At 41.5% G+C, this 21,501-nt stretch overlaps 1 protein-coding gene across 1 annotated transcript in view; it reads right to left on the reverse strand.

Annotated features, from left to right (window-relative positions):
• Positions 1 to 305: 305 nt before the first annotated feature.
• The window catches only part of LOC308609899 (uncharacterized protein), a gene marked incomplete at its 3' end in the record, with an annotated part of 70,772 nt that continues 49,576 nt past the window's right edge, over positions 306 to 21,501 (reverse strand). The window contains exon 3 of the mRNA XM_081259176.1: positions 306 to 619. Coding sequence (XP_081115302.1) covers positions 306 to 619 — 314 coding nt within the window. The remainder of the gene's footprint in view (positions 620 to 21,501) is intronic.

Below are 21,501 nucleotides of genomic sequence, written 5' to 3' on the forward strand. Positions count from 1 at the left end.
CAGGGCCGCTGAGAGCCTTGCACTCAGGTCCTGCTTCCCTGTAGCGTGTGCATGTGTGTGTGCATGTGTGTGTGCTTGTGTGTAGAGGGGGCAGTGGCTGACGGCTCCTATGGCTCCGGTTCCGGGCACCGTGCTGTCTTCGAGGGGAGGCACAGGGAGAGGTAGGGGCACAGAAGCCGTTGGAGAGGAGAACCCACCGTGGAACACCTTGCCCACTTGCTCGCCCCACCTGGTGACCCACCTGCCCATCGTGGCCTGCATGTCACCCCCCAGCCCCGATCCCTGAGGGCAGGGCACCTGCTCTTTCAACAGAACAGGGTCTCACATGAAGGAGACCCAGTGGGGACTGTCACGCCCCCACTCTTGTAGCTGACTTTGGGAGAATGAACCCCTTTGACTGGGCGATGGGACCCTGTGAAGAAAGAGGTGGCGACACCATCCAAGTCGGGGTCTGGCTGAAAGATGGGAACACAGGAGCCAAGTGCAGAGCCTGGAGGCCAGGCCAACAGGAGGGGCATCCCAGCCTTGGCTGGGCTCTCCAACTGTGACACTGTAGCTTTAGGGGACCTGGGGCAGGTGACTGAATGTAATGGGTGTCTAAACTGGACCCTGAATCGGGCTTAAAGAAGGTGTGAAGGATGTTACTGAGACCGTGACAGTCATTAGAAGACAGACTGTGTCAGGACATCCTGCTCCATCCATTTAAATCCCTGAGATCTGTGACCTTTACGTGGCTACACAGGATTGTTAGAGCAGCCGCGTGTGGATATATCTGCAAGTGGATCCAGAAAACACACAGTTGTGTGCACAGGAGGACACAGCACACACAGAAACATATGCAGGTGCACAGCACAAATATATTCAAATATATTCACACACTAGCATATGAACACACATGCACGCATATGCCCATGCACACAGTAATGTGAGCAAGTGCACATACCTATGCACATGCACAGCATATGTATGCAAACAGGCACATGCACATGCATGTACATAGCACACACACAGGGAATAAAGTGAATCCATAAAGTGAATCCGTAAAGCATTAAGTCCTGAACAGGAGTGAAGCTGACATGTATTTTTCCCTTTTCTTAGCTTTGATGTTTTTCACAATAAAAAGTTTAAGAAAAAAGTTAATGGCAAATGACTTTTGATTCATAGGATTTTCTGATGTTATTCCACAAATATTATGACAGGAGAAATTAATGTAGATATTACATGTGTCCACTAATGGATGAATGGAGAAGAGAAACATGGTCCATCAGTACAACGGAATGTTATTCAGCCTAAAAGGGGAGGTAATTCTGACACAGGCTGCAGCAGGAATGAACCTTGTGGGCATTATGCTCAGTGATGTAAGCTAGACACAAAAAACAAACAGTGTTTGATCCACTCATACAAGGCCCCTAGAGCAGTCGGAAACATAGAGACAGAATGTAGGATGTTGAGTGCCAGGGGCTGAGGGTGGGACAATGCGGACTGAGTGTTTAATGGGGACTGTTTCAATTTTGCAAGATGAAAAACTTCTGGAGGACAATGGCAGTCAGGTTTGCACAACAGTGCGAATTACTTCTTGACCCTGAAATGTGCACTTAAAAACAGTTAAGATAGTAAAGTTTATGTTTTGTGTATTTGACCACAATTTTTAAAACTTTTAAAAAAACAACAGGAAGTAGTCCATGAATACCACAAGATGCACAACTTCACTAACAACCGAGGGATTAAAACCATAAGAAAAGTATTGTGCACACACCTATCAGAATGGCAGACATGAAGACACAGTAGCAACTATCAGCAGGATGTGGAGCAATGGAAAGCCTGGTGTGCAGCAGGGGGTGCAACCACTTCTGAAACAATCGGGCTTCAGAGAGCAAAGTCCGTGCACACAGACCAACAGTTTTCCTCCCAGCTGAACACAACCCCCCCAGCCCTGAACCAGGACACACGGACATGGACTCTGCAGCCATAGGAGCCAAACTTGAAAAAAGAACCTGAAGGCCATCACAAGTGGATGCAGAAATGAACCATGCACGCTCCTATGAAGGAATATTCCACAGCAATGGAGTACATTTTGTTTAAAGGTAGTAAAACTATAGAAATTATTTTTTTTTAAAAACTATATTCACAAGATGAAAGAATCTATAATTCTGGCACCTAGGGATTGTCGAATGCTCCTAAAAATAGATTGTTGTGGAAACGTTTATTATAAGGAAATTGACATATTCTCTAGGAAGGATGGGGTGAATGGGACTGCTACATTTTCTACATTGGAGACATATACAGGTTTTGATTCTACTTCTGTTAAATCAAGAGGGGCTTCATTGGATTTCTGCTACTGTGGAGATAATCAAATTCTTCGTAGGGGTCAGGAGACAATTAGTCATAGGTGTTTTCGTGTAATAATTACTGTTGAAAGTGTAAATGATCCATTTATCAGTAGGACTGAGAATAGAATAACTGCTACATTACTTCATATGAGATTGTGTGTGCTACTGTCCCTAGAGCTCCAGTGAGTGAGTATTTTGAATCTGAAGCTCATCCAGATCTGAGGATGGAATAAATGGCTAGGTGTGATATGGCTAATATAAATAATAGGCCTACATTTATATTAATTAGTGGATAAGATATGGGAAGAGGAATTCATGTTGTGAGAGCCAGGGTTAAGGCTAGCATTGGGGCAATAATATATAAATTGATGCTGTTGATGGACATAGTGCTTCTTTAATAAGTAATTTGAATGACTCAGAAATGGGTTGTAATCATCCATGGGGGCTGATGATTTTTGGCCCTTTCTGGATTTGTATAGAGCCTAGGATTTTCCATTTAGTTAATATGAGGAATGCTATGGTGAATTAAATTGGGTCATTTGTGAAAGAATGTTGATTATAAACATATTATTAGGAAGAGGACTTGAACCAGTGCAGATTAAGGTTTCAGTTTTACATAATTACTGGGCTCTGCCACCGTAACAAACCCTGTTCTACATTAGGGTATGTATAAATTAATTGAATGTAGATTATATCATCATTTAGTTTGAAGACATTTTGTAAAGTAAGCCATATTGCCCTTGTCATTTCATACTGGAAGAAATCTGCAATAGACAGAAAGCAACCAGGATGACTCCAGTCTGAACTCAGACCACGTGAGACTTTAATCGTTGAACAGACAGTTAATAACAGTTATACCATTGAAATCTCATGATCCAGCATCAAGATCATAAACCATATTGCTGATATGAACTCCAGAATACAATTACACTGTTATCCCTAGTAAAACTTGTTCCATTGATCAGGGTTTTAGAAGAACAGGTGATAAAGCATTTTGACTAGCTGGTCTAAATTTTGATCACTCAGAGGTGGTTTTATTCTGCAAAAAATAAATGGCGCATGGGCTCAAGGTGCATGGGCTTCAGTAGTTGTGGTGTACAGTTTCAGTAGTTGTGGCCTACTGGCTTAGTTGCTCCGTGGCAAGTGGGATCTTCCCATACTGGGTATTGAACCCGTGTCCCCTCCACTCGTAGGTGAATTCTAAACCACTGCATTACCAGGGAAGTCCCAGAATGGCAGTCTCCCTTCTAATATACCTTAAGCCCAAAGAATCCATGGAAAATTGTTACAGAAAATAAGGCAATAAAACATTGTAAGGACTATAACAGAAGCATATAGTACACAGTTCATATAGACACAGCCCAAGCAGTTACAAAGTATATTAAAAGGGAAGATGCAATTTTATTTTATTTTTTTATTTTTTAAACATCTTTATTGGAGTATAATTGCTTTACAATGATGTGTTATTTTCTGCTTTATAACAAAGTGAATCAGTTATACATATGCATATGTTCCCGTATTTCTTCCGTCTTGCATCTCCCTCCCTCACACCCTCCCTATCCAACCCCTCTAGATGGTTTGTATCCAAATGGTTTTAATGGGCTCACAAAGAGCTGTTCCTGTTGGCTAACTAGTGCTAGATGGAAGTTGCCTGTGGTGAAGTGGGGGTGGTGTCTTTAGGGAGTCCCAGCTGCAGAGAAGAGGTTTCTGGCACAGGCCTGGCCTCTGTTAAATCAGGCCCTGGAGGGTGAATTCCCAGCCACAATCCTGATTTCCTGGCTGCTCCCAGGGGGTACTCTGCCAGCCTGGCACTGCTTCGCTTCTATGGGGAGAGGGCACTTGAAGCCCTGCGTGAGGCTGAGCTTTCATTTATGACAACTACATGTCATGTGTGACTCTCACATGCAGGAAAACACAACAGAGGCTGATTCTACCTGGACACTAGAGTAAACCCCTTTTCTGATATCCCCTTCATTCCCCTTAAGTGGTTGAAGTAATGCAGGGAGCCAGTGAAGATGGAGATGAAGGTGGACCAAAGAGGTAGGAGGATTAAATACTTGAGGCTCTGGTAGAATTAAACAGCATATAACTTCACGCCACAGCCAGTCTGAGCAAGACAGAGACCTTCCCTCTTTCTGCTAACACCAGACAGCTGAGATTTCTTTTCCCCTTCAGACAGGGGATATAAGCTCTTGGGGATGTGCCCTGTCATGTTCCACTCTAATTTGCAGCCTACTAACACGATTTCCAGGAAGGCTCTGCTGCCCAAAAACGCAGAGTTGGAAATGTAGAAATGATGCCGCCTTGGGGTCATTTCCAACAAGAGCGGTTTAAGGCCACAGCTAGTGGTCTCTTAACATGCCCAAGGACTCAGGGCTATAAAGGACACCTGCCCTAAATAATTGAGCTGAGGTAGGGAATGGACAAGAAAATTCAAAACTCGCCAAATTTTCAAGAAGATACTATGAAGAGGTAAGTTTGACTGACTCTCTTTTTTAAAGAAAACAGCAAAATGGGTAAAAGCTCATCCTCAGGAATTATTAGACTCAGGCAAATCTAATTTGCAAAAAGCTTTCAACTCACACAGGTCGACTGACCATCAACGAAAAGCCTACAAATAAAAAATGCTGAAGTGGTTTTTGAGAACTGTGTACCCTCTAGCTGCTGGTGAGATGTAAAGTGGTAACAGCCAATAATGAGAGCAGAAAGGAGCTGCGTTTAAAAGTAAAAATTGAGGTACCGTTCGATGAAACAGGCCCACCGCTGTGCCTCTCACCGGAGAAGACCAGAATCCAGAAGACAGACGCTGCCAAAGCTGCACTGCAGCCTTATTCACAATAGCCAAGACATGGAAGCAACCTAAATGCCCATCAACAGATGAATGGGTAAAGAAGAAGTGGTCCACGTACACAATGGAATATAAGCCATGGAAAACAATGGAACACTGCTCCTTGAGGTACCACAGATGAGCCTAGAGGTAATCACAGAACATGAGGTAAGTTGGAAAGCAAAAGATGTATATCCTATGATATCGCTTACAGTTGTTACCTAACAACTGACAAAAATGGACATATTTCCACAGAGAAAGACACACACAGACTTCAAAACAAACAATGCGTATCTAAAAGGAAAGGTGGTGGCAATGGATAAATTACGATTAGGTTTACCATCCCCTTACAAATGCAGATTAAGCACATATATCGTAAAGCCCGAGCACATAGCAAGGGAGGTGTGCAGAACACTCTGGAATCCTTTACACGGGAAAAGGATCTGGACATGAATAGATATATATGATGTACGAATGAACCAGTTTGTGTACACCTAGGACAAACTGTTTTCTAATCATTACCCTGGTTAAAACAATTAAAACAACGAACAAGAAGTAATGAGACATAAACTTCAGGGGCTTTTTCCTGGCACATTCCATTCTAAATTACAACCTAGTAACAGGACTTCCAAAGGCTCTGCTGTCCTAGTAACCAGATTTGGGAATGGAGAAATGCTGCCGCCTTGTGGCCGTTTCCCACAATGCCTGCTTTAAACCCAGTTCTAATGGTCACTAAATATTCACAATCACTGCAGGCATGTAAATGACACCTGCTCTCAAAAAAAATCCTGGGGTCGAAAAACGACCACAAAATTCAAAAGAGGGCAACCTTCCAAGAAGACAGTTTCAAGAGGTATATTGTACATACACTATTTTTTCTCTAAATAAAAGAGAAACGTGTGGGGAAATGATGAATATTAGGAATAATTAAAGACAAGAAAATCCAAATTACAAAAACCTATCAGCTCACACCAGTCAGAATGGCCATGAGCAAACATTCTGCAAACAATAAATGCTGAAGGGGTTGTGGGAAAATGCACACCCTCGGTGTTAATTGGGACGTGGTAAGAGCCGCTAATGAACACACAATGCAGGTGCTTTGAAAAGGTAAACATTGAGCTACCAGTCAATGAATCATACCCACTGTTGGGCCTATAACCTGAGAAAATGAGAATCAAAAGTCACAGCTGGCAACACTGCACTCCAGCAATATTTACCATAGGCAACACTTAAAAGCAACGAAAATGTCCATCAACAGAGGAATGCACAGAGAAGAAGTGGTCCATGTACAGAATGGAATATTGCTCCACTAAAAACTATGAATTAAATTGAAAAAACAAACATATGTAAGGAGACGGAAGCTTTTGGGTGTATAACAGGGCACACTGCACTCTAATTTATAACTGAGGAGCACCACTGGCAGGAAGATCTGTTTCCCTAGGTGCCAGAGTGGGGAACGTAGAAATGCTGCTGTCCTCTGGCCGATACCTGCAATAGCAGCTTTGAAATCTGTGTTAATGGGCACTTCATATGCTCAAGTACTGCAGGGCTGCAAATGAAACCTGCCCTTAAAAATGTCTTCATGCAGGTAAAGGCCAAAACATTGCAAAATGTGGCACATACTTCAAGAAAACAATTTGAAGAAGTCAGCTGTAATAACAGTTTGAAAACTCATAGGACATGCCTGAAAGCTCAATTTCAAGGGAGTATGAGACACAGGCAAACCCAACCACAAAGAAGTACCAGCTTACACCACTCAGAATAACCATCAGCAAAAAAAAAAATAACAAGTGATCAATGCTGAAGAGGTTTTGGAGAAATGCATACCCTCAATTGGAAGTGGGACATAACCTGCTAAGAGCCACTAATGGGAACAGAATGGAGGTGCCTTTAAAAGGTAAACCTTGAGCTACTATATGATCCAGCAGGCCCACTTCCCGGGCTAAATCCTAAGAAGACAGAATTGGAAAGACACAGGAAGGCAAATCTGCACTGTAGAAGTATTACAATAGCCAACACATGGAAGCAACCAAAACGTCCATCAAGAGATGAGTGGACACAGAAGAACTGGTACGTGTACAGATGGAATATTAGCCAAGGCAAAAAATGAAACAATGCCATTTTCAGGACCATAGAGGAGTCTAGATGTAATCATTGCAACATGTAGTAAGTGAGAAAGCAAAAGACACATATCCTATCATATCACTTATGGGTGTTACCTCAAACTTGATACCAATGAAGATATTTCCAGCGAGAAAGACAATCACAGATTCATTAAACCAACTTATGGTTCACAAAATGGAAAGCTGTGAGGATTGGATACATCACGATATTGGGGTTTTCAGAGATATACAAACACATGTGAAATATATAATCACCAAAAACCTACGGCATACCAAGGGAAGACTACACAACGTCGTGTCCTAACCTACATGGGAAAACGATCTGAATTAGAATAGATAGATGTATATGTATAAAAGAACCACATCTTGCACGCCTACAACAAACAAAACATTGTACTCTAATTTGCTGTGATAAAGAATAAAAATTAAATTTAAAAAACAAACAAGACGAAGACTTCCGGGTAAGATGGCGGAAGAGTAAGACACGGAGATCACCTTTCTCCCCACGGATACACCAGAAATACAGCTACACGTGGAACAATTCCTACAGAACAACTACTGAACGCTGGCAGAAGACCCCAGACCTCCCAAGAGGCAAGAAACTCCCCACATACCTGGGTAGGGCAAAGCGGAGAGATCCCCACACAGAGGATCGGTGCTGAGCGGCACTCACCAGCCCGAGAGGCTTGTGTGTTCGGCCACCGGGGCGCGCAGCGCTGGATGCTTAGGCTCGGGCTTCGGTCAGAGCGCAGGGAGAGGACTGTGGCTGGCGGCGAGAACTCAGCCTGAAGGGGGCTAATGTGCCACAGCTAGCCAGCAGGGAGTCTGGGAAAACTCTGGAGCTGCCGAAGAGGCAAGAGACTTTTTCTTCCCTCTTGGTTTCCTGGTGCACGAGGAGAGGGGATTAAGAGCGCTGCTTGAAGGGGCTCCACAAATGGGCGCGAGTCGCGACTGAAAGCGTGGAGCCCAGTGATGGGCGTGGGATGCTGGGGCTGCTGGTTCTGCCGGCAGGAAGCCTGTGTGCGAGCGCAGGTCACTGCCCACACCGCCCTTCTGGGAGCCTGTGCAACCTGCCACTGCCGGGGTCCCGGGATCCAGGGGCGGCTTCCCTGGGAGAATGCACGGCGCGCCTCGGGCTGATGCAACGTCACGCCGACCTCTGCCGCTGCAGGCTCGCCCCGCACTACGTGCCCCTCCCTCCCGCCCGGCCTGAGTGAGCAAGAGTCCCCGAAGCGGCTGCTCCTTTCACCCTGTCCTGTCTGAGCAAAGAACAGACGCCCTCCGGCGACCTACATGCAGAGGCGGGGCCAAATCCAAAGCTGAGACCCAGGAGCTGTGAGAACAAAAAAGAGAAAGGGAAACCTCTCCCAGCAGCCTCAGAAGCAGCGGATTAAAGCTCCACAATCAACTTGATGTACCCTGCATCTGTGGAACACATAAATAGACAAAACATCATCCCAAATTGAGGAGCCCGGAGTCAGTGCTGTGCCTCTGAGGTGGGAGAGCCAACTTCAGGACACTGGTCCACAAGAGACCTCCCAGCTACACATAATATCAAACGGCAAAAGTCTTCCAGAGATCTCCATCTCAACACTAGCACCCAGCTTCACTCAACGACAAGCAAGCTAAAGTGCTGGACACCCTATGCCAAACAACTAACAAGACAGGAACACAACGCCACCCATTAGCAGAGAGGTGGCCTAAAATCATAAAAAGTCTGCAGACACCCCAAAACACACCACCAGACGTGGACCTGCCCACCAGAAAGACAAGATCCAGCCTCATCCACCAGAACACAGGCACTAGTCGCCTCCACCAGGAAGCCTACACAACCCACTATACCAACCATAGCCACTGGGGACAGACACCAACAACGGGAACTACGAACCGGCAGCCTTCAGAAAGGAGACCCCAAACACAGTAACATAAGCAAAATGAGAAGACAGAAAAACACAGAGCAGGAGAAGGAGCCAGATAAAAACCCACCAGATCTAACAAATGAAGAGGTAATAGGCAGTCTACCTGAAAAAGAATTCAGAATAATGATGGTAAAGATGATCCAAGATTCTATTTCCCACATCCAAAATCTTGGAAATAGAATAGACAAAATGCAAGAAACAGTTAACAAGGACCTAGAAGAACTAAAGATGAATCAAGCATCGATTAAAAACATAATACGTGAAATAAAAAAATACTCTAGACGGGATCAATAGCAGAATAACTGAGGCAGAAGAACGGATAAGTGAGGTGGAAGATAAAATAGTGGAAATAACTGCTGCAGAGCAAAATAAAGAAAAAAGAATGAAAAGAACAGAGGACAGTCTCAGAGACCTCTGGGACAACATTAAATGCACCAACATTCGAATTATAGGTGTTCCAGAAGAAGAAGAGAAAAAGAAAGGGACTGAGAAAATATTTGAAGAGATTATAGTTGAAAACTTCCCTAATATGGGAAAGGAAATAGTTAATCAAGTCCAGGAGGCACAGAGAGCCCCATACAGAATAAATCCAAGGAGAAATACGCCAAGACACATATTAATCAAACTGTCAAAAATTAAACACAAAGAAATCATATTAAAAGCAGCAAGGCCAAAACAACAAATAACACACAAGGGAATCCCCATCAGGATAACAGCTGATCTCTTAGCAGAAACTCTACAAGCCAGAAGGGAGTGGCAGGACATAATTAAAGTGATGAAGGAGAAGAACCTGCAACCAAGATTACTCTACCCAGCAAGGATCTCATTCAGATTTGATGGAGAAATTAAAAGGTTTACAGACAAGCAAAAGCTGAGAGACTTCAGCACCACCAAACCAGCTTTACAACAAATGCTAAAGGAACTTCTCTAGGCAAGAAACACAACAGAAGGAAAAGACCTACAATAACGAACCCAAAACAATTAAGAAAATGGGAATAGGAACATACATATCGATAATTACCTTAAATGTAAATGGACTAAATGCTCCCACCAAAAGATACAGATTGGCTGAATGGATACAAAAACAAGACCCATATATATGCTGTCTACAAGAGACCCACGTCAGACCTAGAGACACATACCGACTGAAAGTAAGGGGATGGAAAAAGATATTCCATGCAAATGGAAATCAAAAGAAAGCTGGAGTAGCAATTCTTATATCAGACAAAATAGACTTTAAAATAAAGACTATTAGAAGAGACAAAGAAGGACACTACCTAATGATCAAGGGATCGATCCAAGAAGAAGATATAACAATTGTAAATATTTATGCACCCAACATAGGAGCACCTCAATACATAAGGCAAATACTAACAGCCATAAAAGGAGAAATCGACAGTAACACACTCATAGTAGGGGACTTTAACACCCCACTTTCACCAATGGACAGATCATCCAAAATGAAAATAAATAAGGAAACACAAGCTTTAAATGATACATTAAACAAGATGGACTTAATTGATATTTATAGGACATTCCATCCAAAAACAACAGAATACACATTTTTCTCAAGTGCTCATGGAACATTCTCCAGGATACATCATATCTTGGGTCACAAATCAAGCCTTGGTAAATTTAAGAAAATTGAAATTGTATCAAGTATCTTTTCCGACCACAATGCTATGAGACTAGATATCAATTACAGGAAAAGAGCTGTAAAAAATACAAACACATGGAGGCTAAACAATACACTACTTAATAACGAAGTGATCACTGAAGAAATCAAAGAGGAAATAAAAAAAATACGTAGAAACAAATGACAATGGAGACACGACGACCCAAAACCTATGGGTTGCAGCAAAAGCAGTTCTAAGAGGGAAGTTTATAGCAATACAATCCCACCTTAAGATACAGGAAACATCTCGAATAAACAACCTAACCTTGCACCTAAAGCAATTAGAGAAAGAAGAACAAAAACACCGCAAAGTTAGCAGAAGGAAAGAAATCATAAAAATCAGACCAGAAATAAATGAAAAAGAAATGAAGGAAACGATAGCAAAGATCAATAAAACTAAAAGCTGGTTCTTTGAGAAGATAAACAAAATTGATAAACCATTAGCCAGACTCATCAAGAAAAAAAGGGAGAAGACTCAAATCAATAGAATTAGAAATGAAAAAGGAGAAGTAACAACTGACACTGCAGAAATACAAAAGATCATGAGAGATTACTCTAAGCAACTCTATGCCAATAAAATGGACAACCTGGAAGAAATGGACAAATTCTTAGAAATGCACAACCTGCCGAGACTGAACCAGGAAGAAATAGAAAATATGAACAGACCAATCACAAGCACTGAAATTGAAACTGTGATAAAAAATATTCCAACAAACAAAAGCCCAGGACCAGATGGCTTCACAGGCGAATTCTATCAAGCATTTAGAGAAGAGCTAACACCTATCCTTCTGAAACTCTTCCAAAATATAGCAGAGGGAGGAACACTCCCAAACTCATTCTACGAGGTCACCATCACCTTGATACCAAAACCAGACAAGGATGTCACAAAGAAAGAAAACTACAGGCCAATATCACTGATGAACAGAGATGCAAAAATCCTCAACAAAATACTAGAACACAGAATCCAACAGAACATTAAAAGGATCATACACCATGATCAAGTGGGGTTTATTCCAGGAATGCAAGGATTCTTCAATATACGCAAATCACTCAACGTGATACACCATATTAACAAATTGAAGGAGAAAAACCATATGATCATCTCAATAGATGCAGAGAAAGCTTTCGACAAAATTCAACACCCTTTTATGATAAAAACCCTGCAGAAAGTAGGCATAGAGGGAACTTTCCTCAACATAATAAAGGCCATATATGACAAACCCACAGCCAGCATCGTCCTCAATGGTGAAAAACTGAAACCATTTCCACTAAGAGCAGGAACAAGACAAGGTTGCCCACTCTCACCATTCTTATTCAACCTAGTTTTGGAAGTTTTAGTCACAGCAATCAGAGAAGAAAAGGAAATAAAGGAATCCAAATTGGAAAAGAAGAAGTAAAGCTGTCACTGTTTGCAGATGACATGGTATTATACATAGAGAATCCTAAAGATGCTACCAGAAAACTACTAGAGCTATTCAATGAATTTGGTAAATTTGCAGGATACAAAATTGATGCACAGTAATCTCTGGCATTCCTATATACTAATGATGAAAAATCTGAAAGTGAAATCAAGGAAACACTCCCATTTACCATTGCAACAAAAAGAATAAAATAGCTAGGAATAAACCTACCTAAGGAGACAAAAGACCTGTATGCAGAAAATTATAAGACACTGATGAAAGAAATTAAAGATGATACAAATAGATGGAGAGATGTACCATGTTCTTGGATTGGAAGAATCAACATTGTGAAAATGACTCTACTACCCAAAGCAATCTACAGATTCAATGCAATGCCTATCATACTACCACTGGCATTTTTCACAGAACTAGAGCAAAAAATTTCACAATTTGTATGGAAACGCAAAAGACCCCGAATAGCCAAAGCAATCTTGAGAACGAAAAATGGAGCTGGAGGAATCAGGCTCCCTGACTTCAGACTATACTACAAAGCTACAGTAATCAAGACAGTATGGTACAGGCACAAAAACAGAAAGATAGATCAATGGAACAGGATAGAAAGCCCAGAGTTAAACACACGGACATATGGTCACCTTATCTTTGATAAAGGAGGCAGGAATGTACAGTGGAGAAAGGACAGTCTCTTCAATAAGTGGTGCTGGGAAAACTGGATAGGGACATGTAAAAGTATGAGATTAGATCACTCCCTAACACCATACACAAAAATAAGCTCAAAATGGATTAAAGACCTAAATGTAAGACCAGACACTATCAAACTCTTAGAGGAAAACATAGGCAGAACACTCTATGACATAAATCACAGCAAGATCCTTTAATACCCACCTCCTAGAGAAAAGGAAATAAAGACAAAAATAAACACATGGGACCTAATGAAACTTAAAAGCTTTTGCACAGCAAAGGAAACCATAAACAAGACCAAAAGACAACCCTCAGAATGGGAGAAAATATTTGCAAATGAAGCAACTGACAAAGGATTAATCTCCAAAATTTATAAGCAGCTCATGCAGCTCAATAACAAAAAAACAAGCAACCCCATCCAAAAATGGGCAGAAGACCTAAATAGACATTTCTCCACAGAAGATATACAGACTGCCAACAAACACATGAAAGGATGCTCAACATCTTTACTCATTAGACAAATGCAAATCGAAACTACAATGAGATATCATCTTACACCAGTCAGAATGGCCATCATCAAAAAATCTAGAAACAATAAATGCTGGAGAGGGTGTGGAAAAAAGGGAACACTCTTGCACTGCTGGTGGGAATGTGAATTGGTACAGCCGCTATGGAGAACGGTATGGAGGTTCCTTAAAAAACTACAAATAGAACTACCATATGACCCAGCAATCCCACTACTAGGCATATACCCTGAGAAAACCATAATTCAAAAGGAGACATGTACCAAAATGTTCATAGCAGGCCTATTTACAATAGCCCAGAGATGGAAACAACCTAAGTGTCCATCATCGGATGAATGGATAAAGAAGATGTGGCACATATATACAATGGAATATCACTCAGCCATATAAAGAAATGAAATTGAGCTATTTGTAATGAGGTGGATAGACCTAGAGTCTGTCATACAGAGTGAAGTAAGTCAGAAAGAGAAAGACAAATACTGTATGCTAACACATATATATGGAATTTAAGAAAAAAAAATGTCATGAAGAACATAGGGGTAAGACAGGAATAAAGACACAGACCTACTAGAGAATGGACTTGAGGATATGGCGAGGGGGAAGGGTAAGCTGTGACAAAGTGAAAGCGCGGCATGGACATATATACACTACCAAACGTAAGGTAGATAGCTAGTGGGAAGCAGCCGCATAGCATAGGGAGACCAGCTCGGTGCTTTGTGGCTGCCTGGAGGGGTGGGATAGGGAGGGTGGGAGGGAGACGCAAAAGGGAGGGGATATGGAAACATATGTATATGTATAACTGATTACATTTGTTATAAAGCAAAAAAAAAAAAAGAAGTAAAGAGACATAATCTTAAGGGGCTTTTCTTGGCACATTCCGTTCTAATTTACAACCTACAACACAACTTCCATTATGGCTCTGTTTCCCTAGTAAGCAGATTTGGTAAGGAGAAGTGCTGCCGCCTTCTGGTCGTTTCACACAACAGCGGTAATGGTCACTTAATATTCAAAATAATGGCAGGCCTGTAAATGACACCTGCCATTAAAAATAAAAAATCCTGGGGTGGTAAATGGACCAGAAAATTCAAAAGACGTCAACATTTCAAGAAGACCATTTCAAGAGTCATATATTATGCACATTTTGTCTTTTCTTTTATTTTTCCTTTAAAATAAAAGGGAATAGAAAATGTGCAACATCAGCAATTAATTAAGCCGTGCAAATCAAATTACAGAAACGTTCACCTCACAGCCGTCAGAATGATCTTCAGCAAAAAGTCTACAAAGAGTAAATGCTGAAGGGGTTTCAGAGAACTGTGTACCCTCTAGCTGCTGGGGGATGTAAACTGGTAACAGCCAGTAGTGAGAACATAATGGAGGTGTGTTTAAGGGTAAATTTGAGCTACTATGTGATCTGGTAGGTCCTTTGATGCGCCTATCAGCTGAGCAGAGCAGAAAGGAGAAGACACGGGCTGGCAATCCTGCACTGCGGGAACTTTTTTTTTGTTTTTTGAGGTAAGTGGGCCTCTCACTGTTGTGGGCTCTCCCGTTGGGGAGCACTGTCTCGGGACGTGCAGGCTCAATGGCCATGGCTCATGCATGTAGCCGCTCGGCGGCATGTGGGATCTTCCCGGACCGGGGCCGAAACCCGTGTCCCCTGCATCGGCAGGCGGTCTCTTAACCACTGCACCACCAGGGAAGCCCTGCAGGAACATTTAACATAGCCAAGACTTGTAAGAAACCGAAATGTTCTTCAACAGAAAAATGCACAAAGAGGAAGTGGTCCATGTAAACAATGGAATACTAGCCATGGAAAACAGTGAAACAGTGCCGTTTGAACCACCATATAAGGACCTAGAGATAATCACCCAACTTGAAGTAAGAAAGAAAGTGAAAGACAGGTATCCTATGCCATCAATTATAGGTGTTACCTAAAAATTGATACTCATGAACTTATTTCCAAGAGAAGGAAAAGCATGGATTAAGAGAAAAAATTTACATTTAACCAAATGGAAAAGTGTAAGGAATGTATGAATTACGATATGGGGGTTAACAGACATGTACTACTACATATGAAATATACAATCACAAAACACCAATGGAATACCAAGACAGGTCTACTCAACGCTCTTTAATAACCTACAAGGTAAAGGATCCAAAGATAAATAGACAGATACATTGATATAATGAACCAGATTCTGTACACCTGGGAGAAACAAAATAGTTTTATCAAAATTGCTCTGATAATTAATAAAAATTAAATTGAAAAAACAAACAAGAATTAAGGAGATATAAGCTCTTGGGTATGTGCCCTGGCACTTTCCACTCTAATTTGCAGCCTACTAACACGATTTCCAGGAAGGCTCTGCTGCCCAAAAACGCAGAGTTGGAAATGTAGAAATGCTGCCGCCTTGTGGCAGTTTCCCGCAAGAGTGGCTTTAAGCCCACAGCTAATGGTCTCTTAACATTCCCAAGGACTCAGGGCTTTAAAGGACACCTGCCCTAAACAATTGAGCTGAGGTAGGGAATGGACAAGAAAATTCAAAACTGGCCAAATTTTCAAGAAGATACTATGAAGAGGTAAGTTTGACTGACTCTCTTTTTTAAAGAAAACAGCAAAATGGGTAAAAGCTCATCCTCAGGAATTATTAGACTCAGGCAAATCTAATCTGCAAAAAGGTTTCAACTCACACAGGTCAACTGACCATCAACAAAAAGCCTACAAATAAAGAATGCTGAAGTGGTTTTTGAGAACTGTGTACCCTCTAGCTGTTGGTGAGATGTAAAGTGGTAACAGCCAATAATCAGAGCAGAAAGGAGCTGCGTTTAAATGTAAAAGTTGAGGTACTGTTCAATGCAGCAGGCCCACCGCTGTGCCTCTCACCTGAGAAGACCAGAATCCAGAAGACAGACGATGCCAAAGCTGCACTGCAGCCTTACTCACAATAGCCAAGACATGGAAGCAACCTAAATGCCCATCAAAAGATGAATGGATAAAGAAGAAGTGGTCCACGTACACAATGGAATATTAGCCATGGGAAACAACGGAACACTGCTCTTTGAGGTACCACAGATGAGCCTAGAGGTAATCACAGAATATGAGGTAAGTTGGAAAGCAAAACACGTATATCCTATGATATCACTTACAGGTGTTACCTAACAACTGACAAAAATGGACATATTTCCACAGAGAAAGACACACACAGACTTCAAAAACAAACTATGTGTATCTAAAAAGAAAGGTGGTGGCAATGGATAAATTAAGATTAGATTTACCATACCTATACAAATGCAGATTAAGCACATATATCAGAAAGCCTGAGCACATAGCAAGGGAGGTGTGCAGAACACACTGGAATCCTTTACACGGGAAAAAGATGTGTACATGTATAGATATATATGATGTACGAATGAACCAGTTTGTGTACACCTAGGACAAACTGTTTTCTAATCATTACCCTTGTTAAAACAATTAAAACAACGAACAAGAAGTAATGAGACATAAACTTCAGGGGCTTTTTCCTGGCACATTCCATTCTAATTTACAACCTAGTAACAGGACTTCCAGAAAGGCTCTGCTGTCCTAGTAACCAGATTTGGGAATGGAGAAATGCTGCCGCCTTGTGGCCGTTTCCCACGATACCTGCTTTAAACCCAGTTCTAATGGTCACTAAATATTCATAATCACTGCAGGCATGTAAATGACACCTGCTCTCAAAAAGAATCCTGTGGTCGAAAAACGACCACAAAATTCAAAAGAGGGCAACCTTCCAAGAAGACAGTTTCAACAGGTATATTGTACTTACACTATTTTTTCTCTAAATAAAAGAGAAACGTTTGGGGAAATGATGAATATTAGGAATTATTAAAGACATGCAAATCCAAATTACAAAAACCTAATAGCTCACACCAGTCAGAATGGCCATGAGCAAACATTCTGCAAACAAAAAATGCTGAAGGGGTTGTGGGAAAACGCACACACTCGGTGTTAATAGGGATGTGGTAAGAGCCGCTAATGAACACACAATGCAGGTGCTTAGAAAAGGTAAACATTGAGTTACCAGTCAATGAATCACACCCACTGTTGGGTCTATCACCTGAGAAAATGAGAATCAAAAGTCACAGGCTGGCAACACTGCACTCCAGCAATATTTACCATAGGCAACACTTAGAAGAAACGAAAATGTCCATCAACAGAGGACTGCACATAGAAGAAGTGGTCCATATAGAGAATGGAATATTGCTCCACTAAAAGCTATGAATTAAATTTAAAAAACAAACATAAGTAAGGAGATGTAAGCTTTTGGGTGTATATCAGGGCACATTGCACTCTAATTTATAACTGAGGAGCACCACTGGCAGGAAGATCTGTTTCCCTAGGTGCCAGAGTGGGGAACGTAGAAATGCTGCCATCCTCTGGCCGGTATCCGCAACAGCAGCTTTGAAATCTGTGTTAATGGGCACTTCATATGCTCAAGTACTGCAGGGCTGCAAATTAAACCTGCCCTTAAAAATGTCTTCATGCAGGTAAAGGCCAAAACATTGCAAAATGTGGCACATACGTCAAGAAAACAATTTGAAGAAGTCAGCTGTAATAACAGTTTGAAAACTCAAAGGACATGCCTGAAAGCTCAATTTCAAGGGAGTATGAGACACAGGCAAACCCAACCACAAAGAAGTACCAGCTTACACCACTCAGAATAACGATCAGCAAAAACAAAACAAAACAAAACAAAAAAAACACTACAAGTGATTAATGCTCAAGAGGTTTTGGAGAAATGCATACCCTCAATTGGAAGTGGGACATAACCTGCTAAGAGCCACTAATGGGAACAGAATGGAGGTGCCTTTAAAAGGTAAACCTTGAGCTACTATATGATCCAGCAGGCCCACTTCCCGGGCTAAATCCTAAGAAGACAGATTTGGAAAGACACAGGAAGGCAAATCTGCACTGTGGAAGTATTACAATAGCCAACACATGGAAGCAACCAAAACGTCCATCAAGAGATGAGTGGACACAGAAGAACTGGTATGTGTACAGATGGAATATTAGCCAAGGCAAAAAGTGAAACAATGCCATTTGCAGGACCATAGAGGAGTCTAGAGGTAATCATTGCAACTGGTAGTAAGTGAGAAAGCGAAAGACACATATCCTATCATATCACTTATGGGTGTTACCTAAAACTTGATACCAATGAAGATATTTCCAGAGAGAAAGGCAATCACAGATTCATTAAACCAACTTATGGTTCCCCAAATGGAAAGCTCTGAGGATTGGATACATCACGATATTGGGGTTTTCAGAGATATACAAACACATGTGAAATATATAATCACCAAAAACCTACGGGATACCAAGGGAAGACTGCACAACGTCGTGTCCTAACCTACATGGGAAAAGGATCTGATGAAGAATAGATATAAGTATATGTGTAAAAGAACCACATCTTGCACGCCTACAACAACCAAAACATTGTACTATAATTTGCCGTGATAAATAATAAAAATTAAATTTAAAAAGCAAATAAGAAGTAATGAGACATAATCTTAAGGGGCTTTTCTTGGCACATTCCGTTCTAATTTACAACCTACAACGCAAATTCCATTATGGCTCTGTTGCCCTAGTAAGCAGATTTGGTAAGGAGAAGTGCTGCCGCCTTCTGGTCGTTTCACAGAACAGCGGTAATGGTCACTTAATATTCAAAATAATGGCAGACCTGTAAATGACACCTGCCATCAAAAAAAAAAAAAAAACATCCTGGGGTCTTAAATGGACCAGAACACTCAAAAGACGTCAACATTTCAAGAAGACCATTTCAAGAGGCATATCTTATGCACATTTTGTCTTTTCTTTTTTTTTCTTTAAAATAAAAGGGAATAGAAAAATGTGCAACATCAGCAATTAATAAAGCCTTTCAAATCCAATTACAGAAACATTCACCTCCCAGCCGTCAGAATGCTCTTCAGCAAAAAGTCTACAAAGAATAAATGCTGAAGGGGTTTCAGAGAACTGTGTACCCTCTAGCTGCTGGGGGATGTAAACTGGTAACAGCCAGTAGTGAGAACATAATGGAGGTGCGTTTAAGGGTAAAAATTGAGCTACCATGTGAACTGGTAGGTCCTTTGTTGCGCCTATCAGCTGAGCAGAGCAGAATGGAGCAGACAGAGTCTGGCAATCCTGTACTGCAGGAATTTTTTTTTTTTTTTTTTTTTTTTTGCGGTACATGGGCCTCTCACTGTTTTGGTCTCTCCCGTTGTGGAGCACTGGTTCTGGATGCGAAGGCTCAACGGCCATCGCTCATGGGTCTAGGTGCTCGGCGGCATGTGGGATCCTTGCCGCACCGGGGCACGAACCCGTGTTACCTTCACCGGCAGGTGGGCTCTCAACCACTGAACTACCAGGGAAGCCCTGCAGGAACAGTTAACATTGCCAAGACTTGGAAGAAACCAAAATGTCCATCAACAGAAAAATGCACAAAGAGGAAGTGGTCCATGTAAACAATGGAATACTAGCCATGGAAAACAGTGAAACAGTGCCGTTTGCACCATCATATAATAAACTAGAGATAATCACCCAACTTGAAGTAAGAAAGAAAGTGAAAGACAGGTATCCTATGCCATCACTTATACGTGTTATGTAAAAATTGATACTCATGAACTTATTTCCAAGAGAAGGAAAAGCATGGATTAAGAGAAAAAAAATTACGTTTAACCAAATGGAAAAGTGTAAGGAATGTATGAATTACGATATGGGGGTTAACAGACATGTACTAATACATATGAAATATATAATCACAAAATACCTATGGAATACCAAGACAGGTCTACTCAACACTCTGTAATAAGCTACACGGTAAAGGATCCAAAGATAAATAGACAGATATATTGATATAATGAACCAGATTCTGTACACCTAGGAGAAACAAAATAGTTTCATCAAATTTGCTCTGATAATTAATAAAAATTAAATTTAAAAAACAAACAAGAATTAAGGAGATATAAGCTCTTGGGGATGTGCCCTGGCACTTTCCACTCTAATTTGCAGCCTACTAACACGATTTCCAGGAAGGCTCTGCTGCCCAAAAACGCAGAGTTGGAAATGTAGAAATGCTGCCGCCTTGTGGCAGTTTCCCGCAAGAGTGGCTTTAAGCCCACAGCTAATGGTCTCTTAACATTCCCAAGGACTCAGGGCTATAAAGGACACCTGCCCTAAACAATTGAGCTGAGGAAGGAAATGGACAAGAAAATTCAAATCTGGCCAAATTTTCAAGAAGATACTATGAAGAGGTACGTTTGACTGACTCTCTTTAAAAAAACAATACAGGAAAATGGGTAAAAGCTCATCCTCAGGAATTATTAGAATCAGGCAAATCTAATCTGCAAAAAGGTTTCAACTCACACAGGTCAACTGACCATCAACAAAAAGCCTACAAATAAAGAATGCTGAAGTGGTTTTTGAGAACTGTGTACCCTCTAGCTGCTGGTGAGATGTAAAGTGGTAACAGCCAATAATGAGAGCAGAAAGGAGCTGCGTTTAAAAGTAAAAATTGAGGTACCGTTCGATGCAGCAGGCCCACCGCTGTGCCTCTCACCTGAGAAGACCAGAATCCAGAAGACAGACGCTGCCAAAGCTGCACTGCAGCCTTATTGACAATAGCCAAGACATGGAAGCAACCTAAATGTCCATCAACAGATGAATGGATAAAAAGATGTGGTCCACATACACAAAGGAATATCAGCCATGGGAAACAACAGAACACTGCTCTTTTAGGTACCACAGATGAGCCTAGAGGTAATCACAGAATATGAGGTAAGTTGGAAAGCAAAAGACATATATCCTATTATATCACTTACACGTGTTACCTAACAACTGACAAAAATGGACCAGGGAAGCCCCACTGGACCCATTGTGACATCAACTTGGGTCAAAACTCCATTTTCCCCTGACTCCATGAGCTCACATTCTGAGCACAGTTATACTTAGCATCCCCAGGGATTAGGCTTAGC

The sequence above is a fragment of the Mesoplodon bidens genome (assembly GCF_964165515.1).
Source record: "Mesoplodon bidens genome assembly, contig: HAP1_SCAFFOLD_92, whole genome shotgun sequence".
Lineage (NCBI taxonomy): Eukaryota > Metazoa > Chordata > Mammalia > Artiodactyla > Ziphiidae > Mesoplodon > Mesoplodon bidens.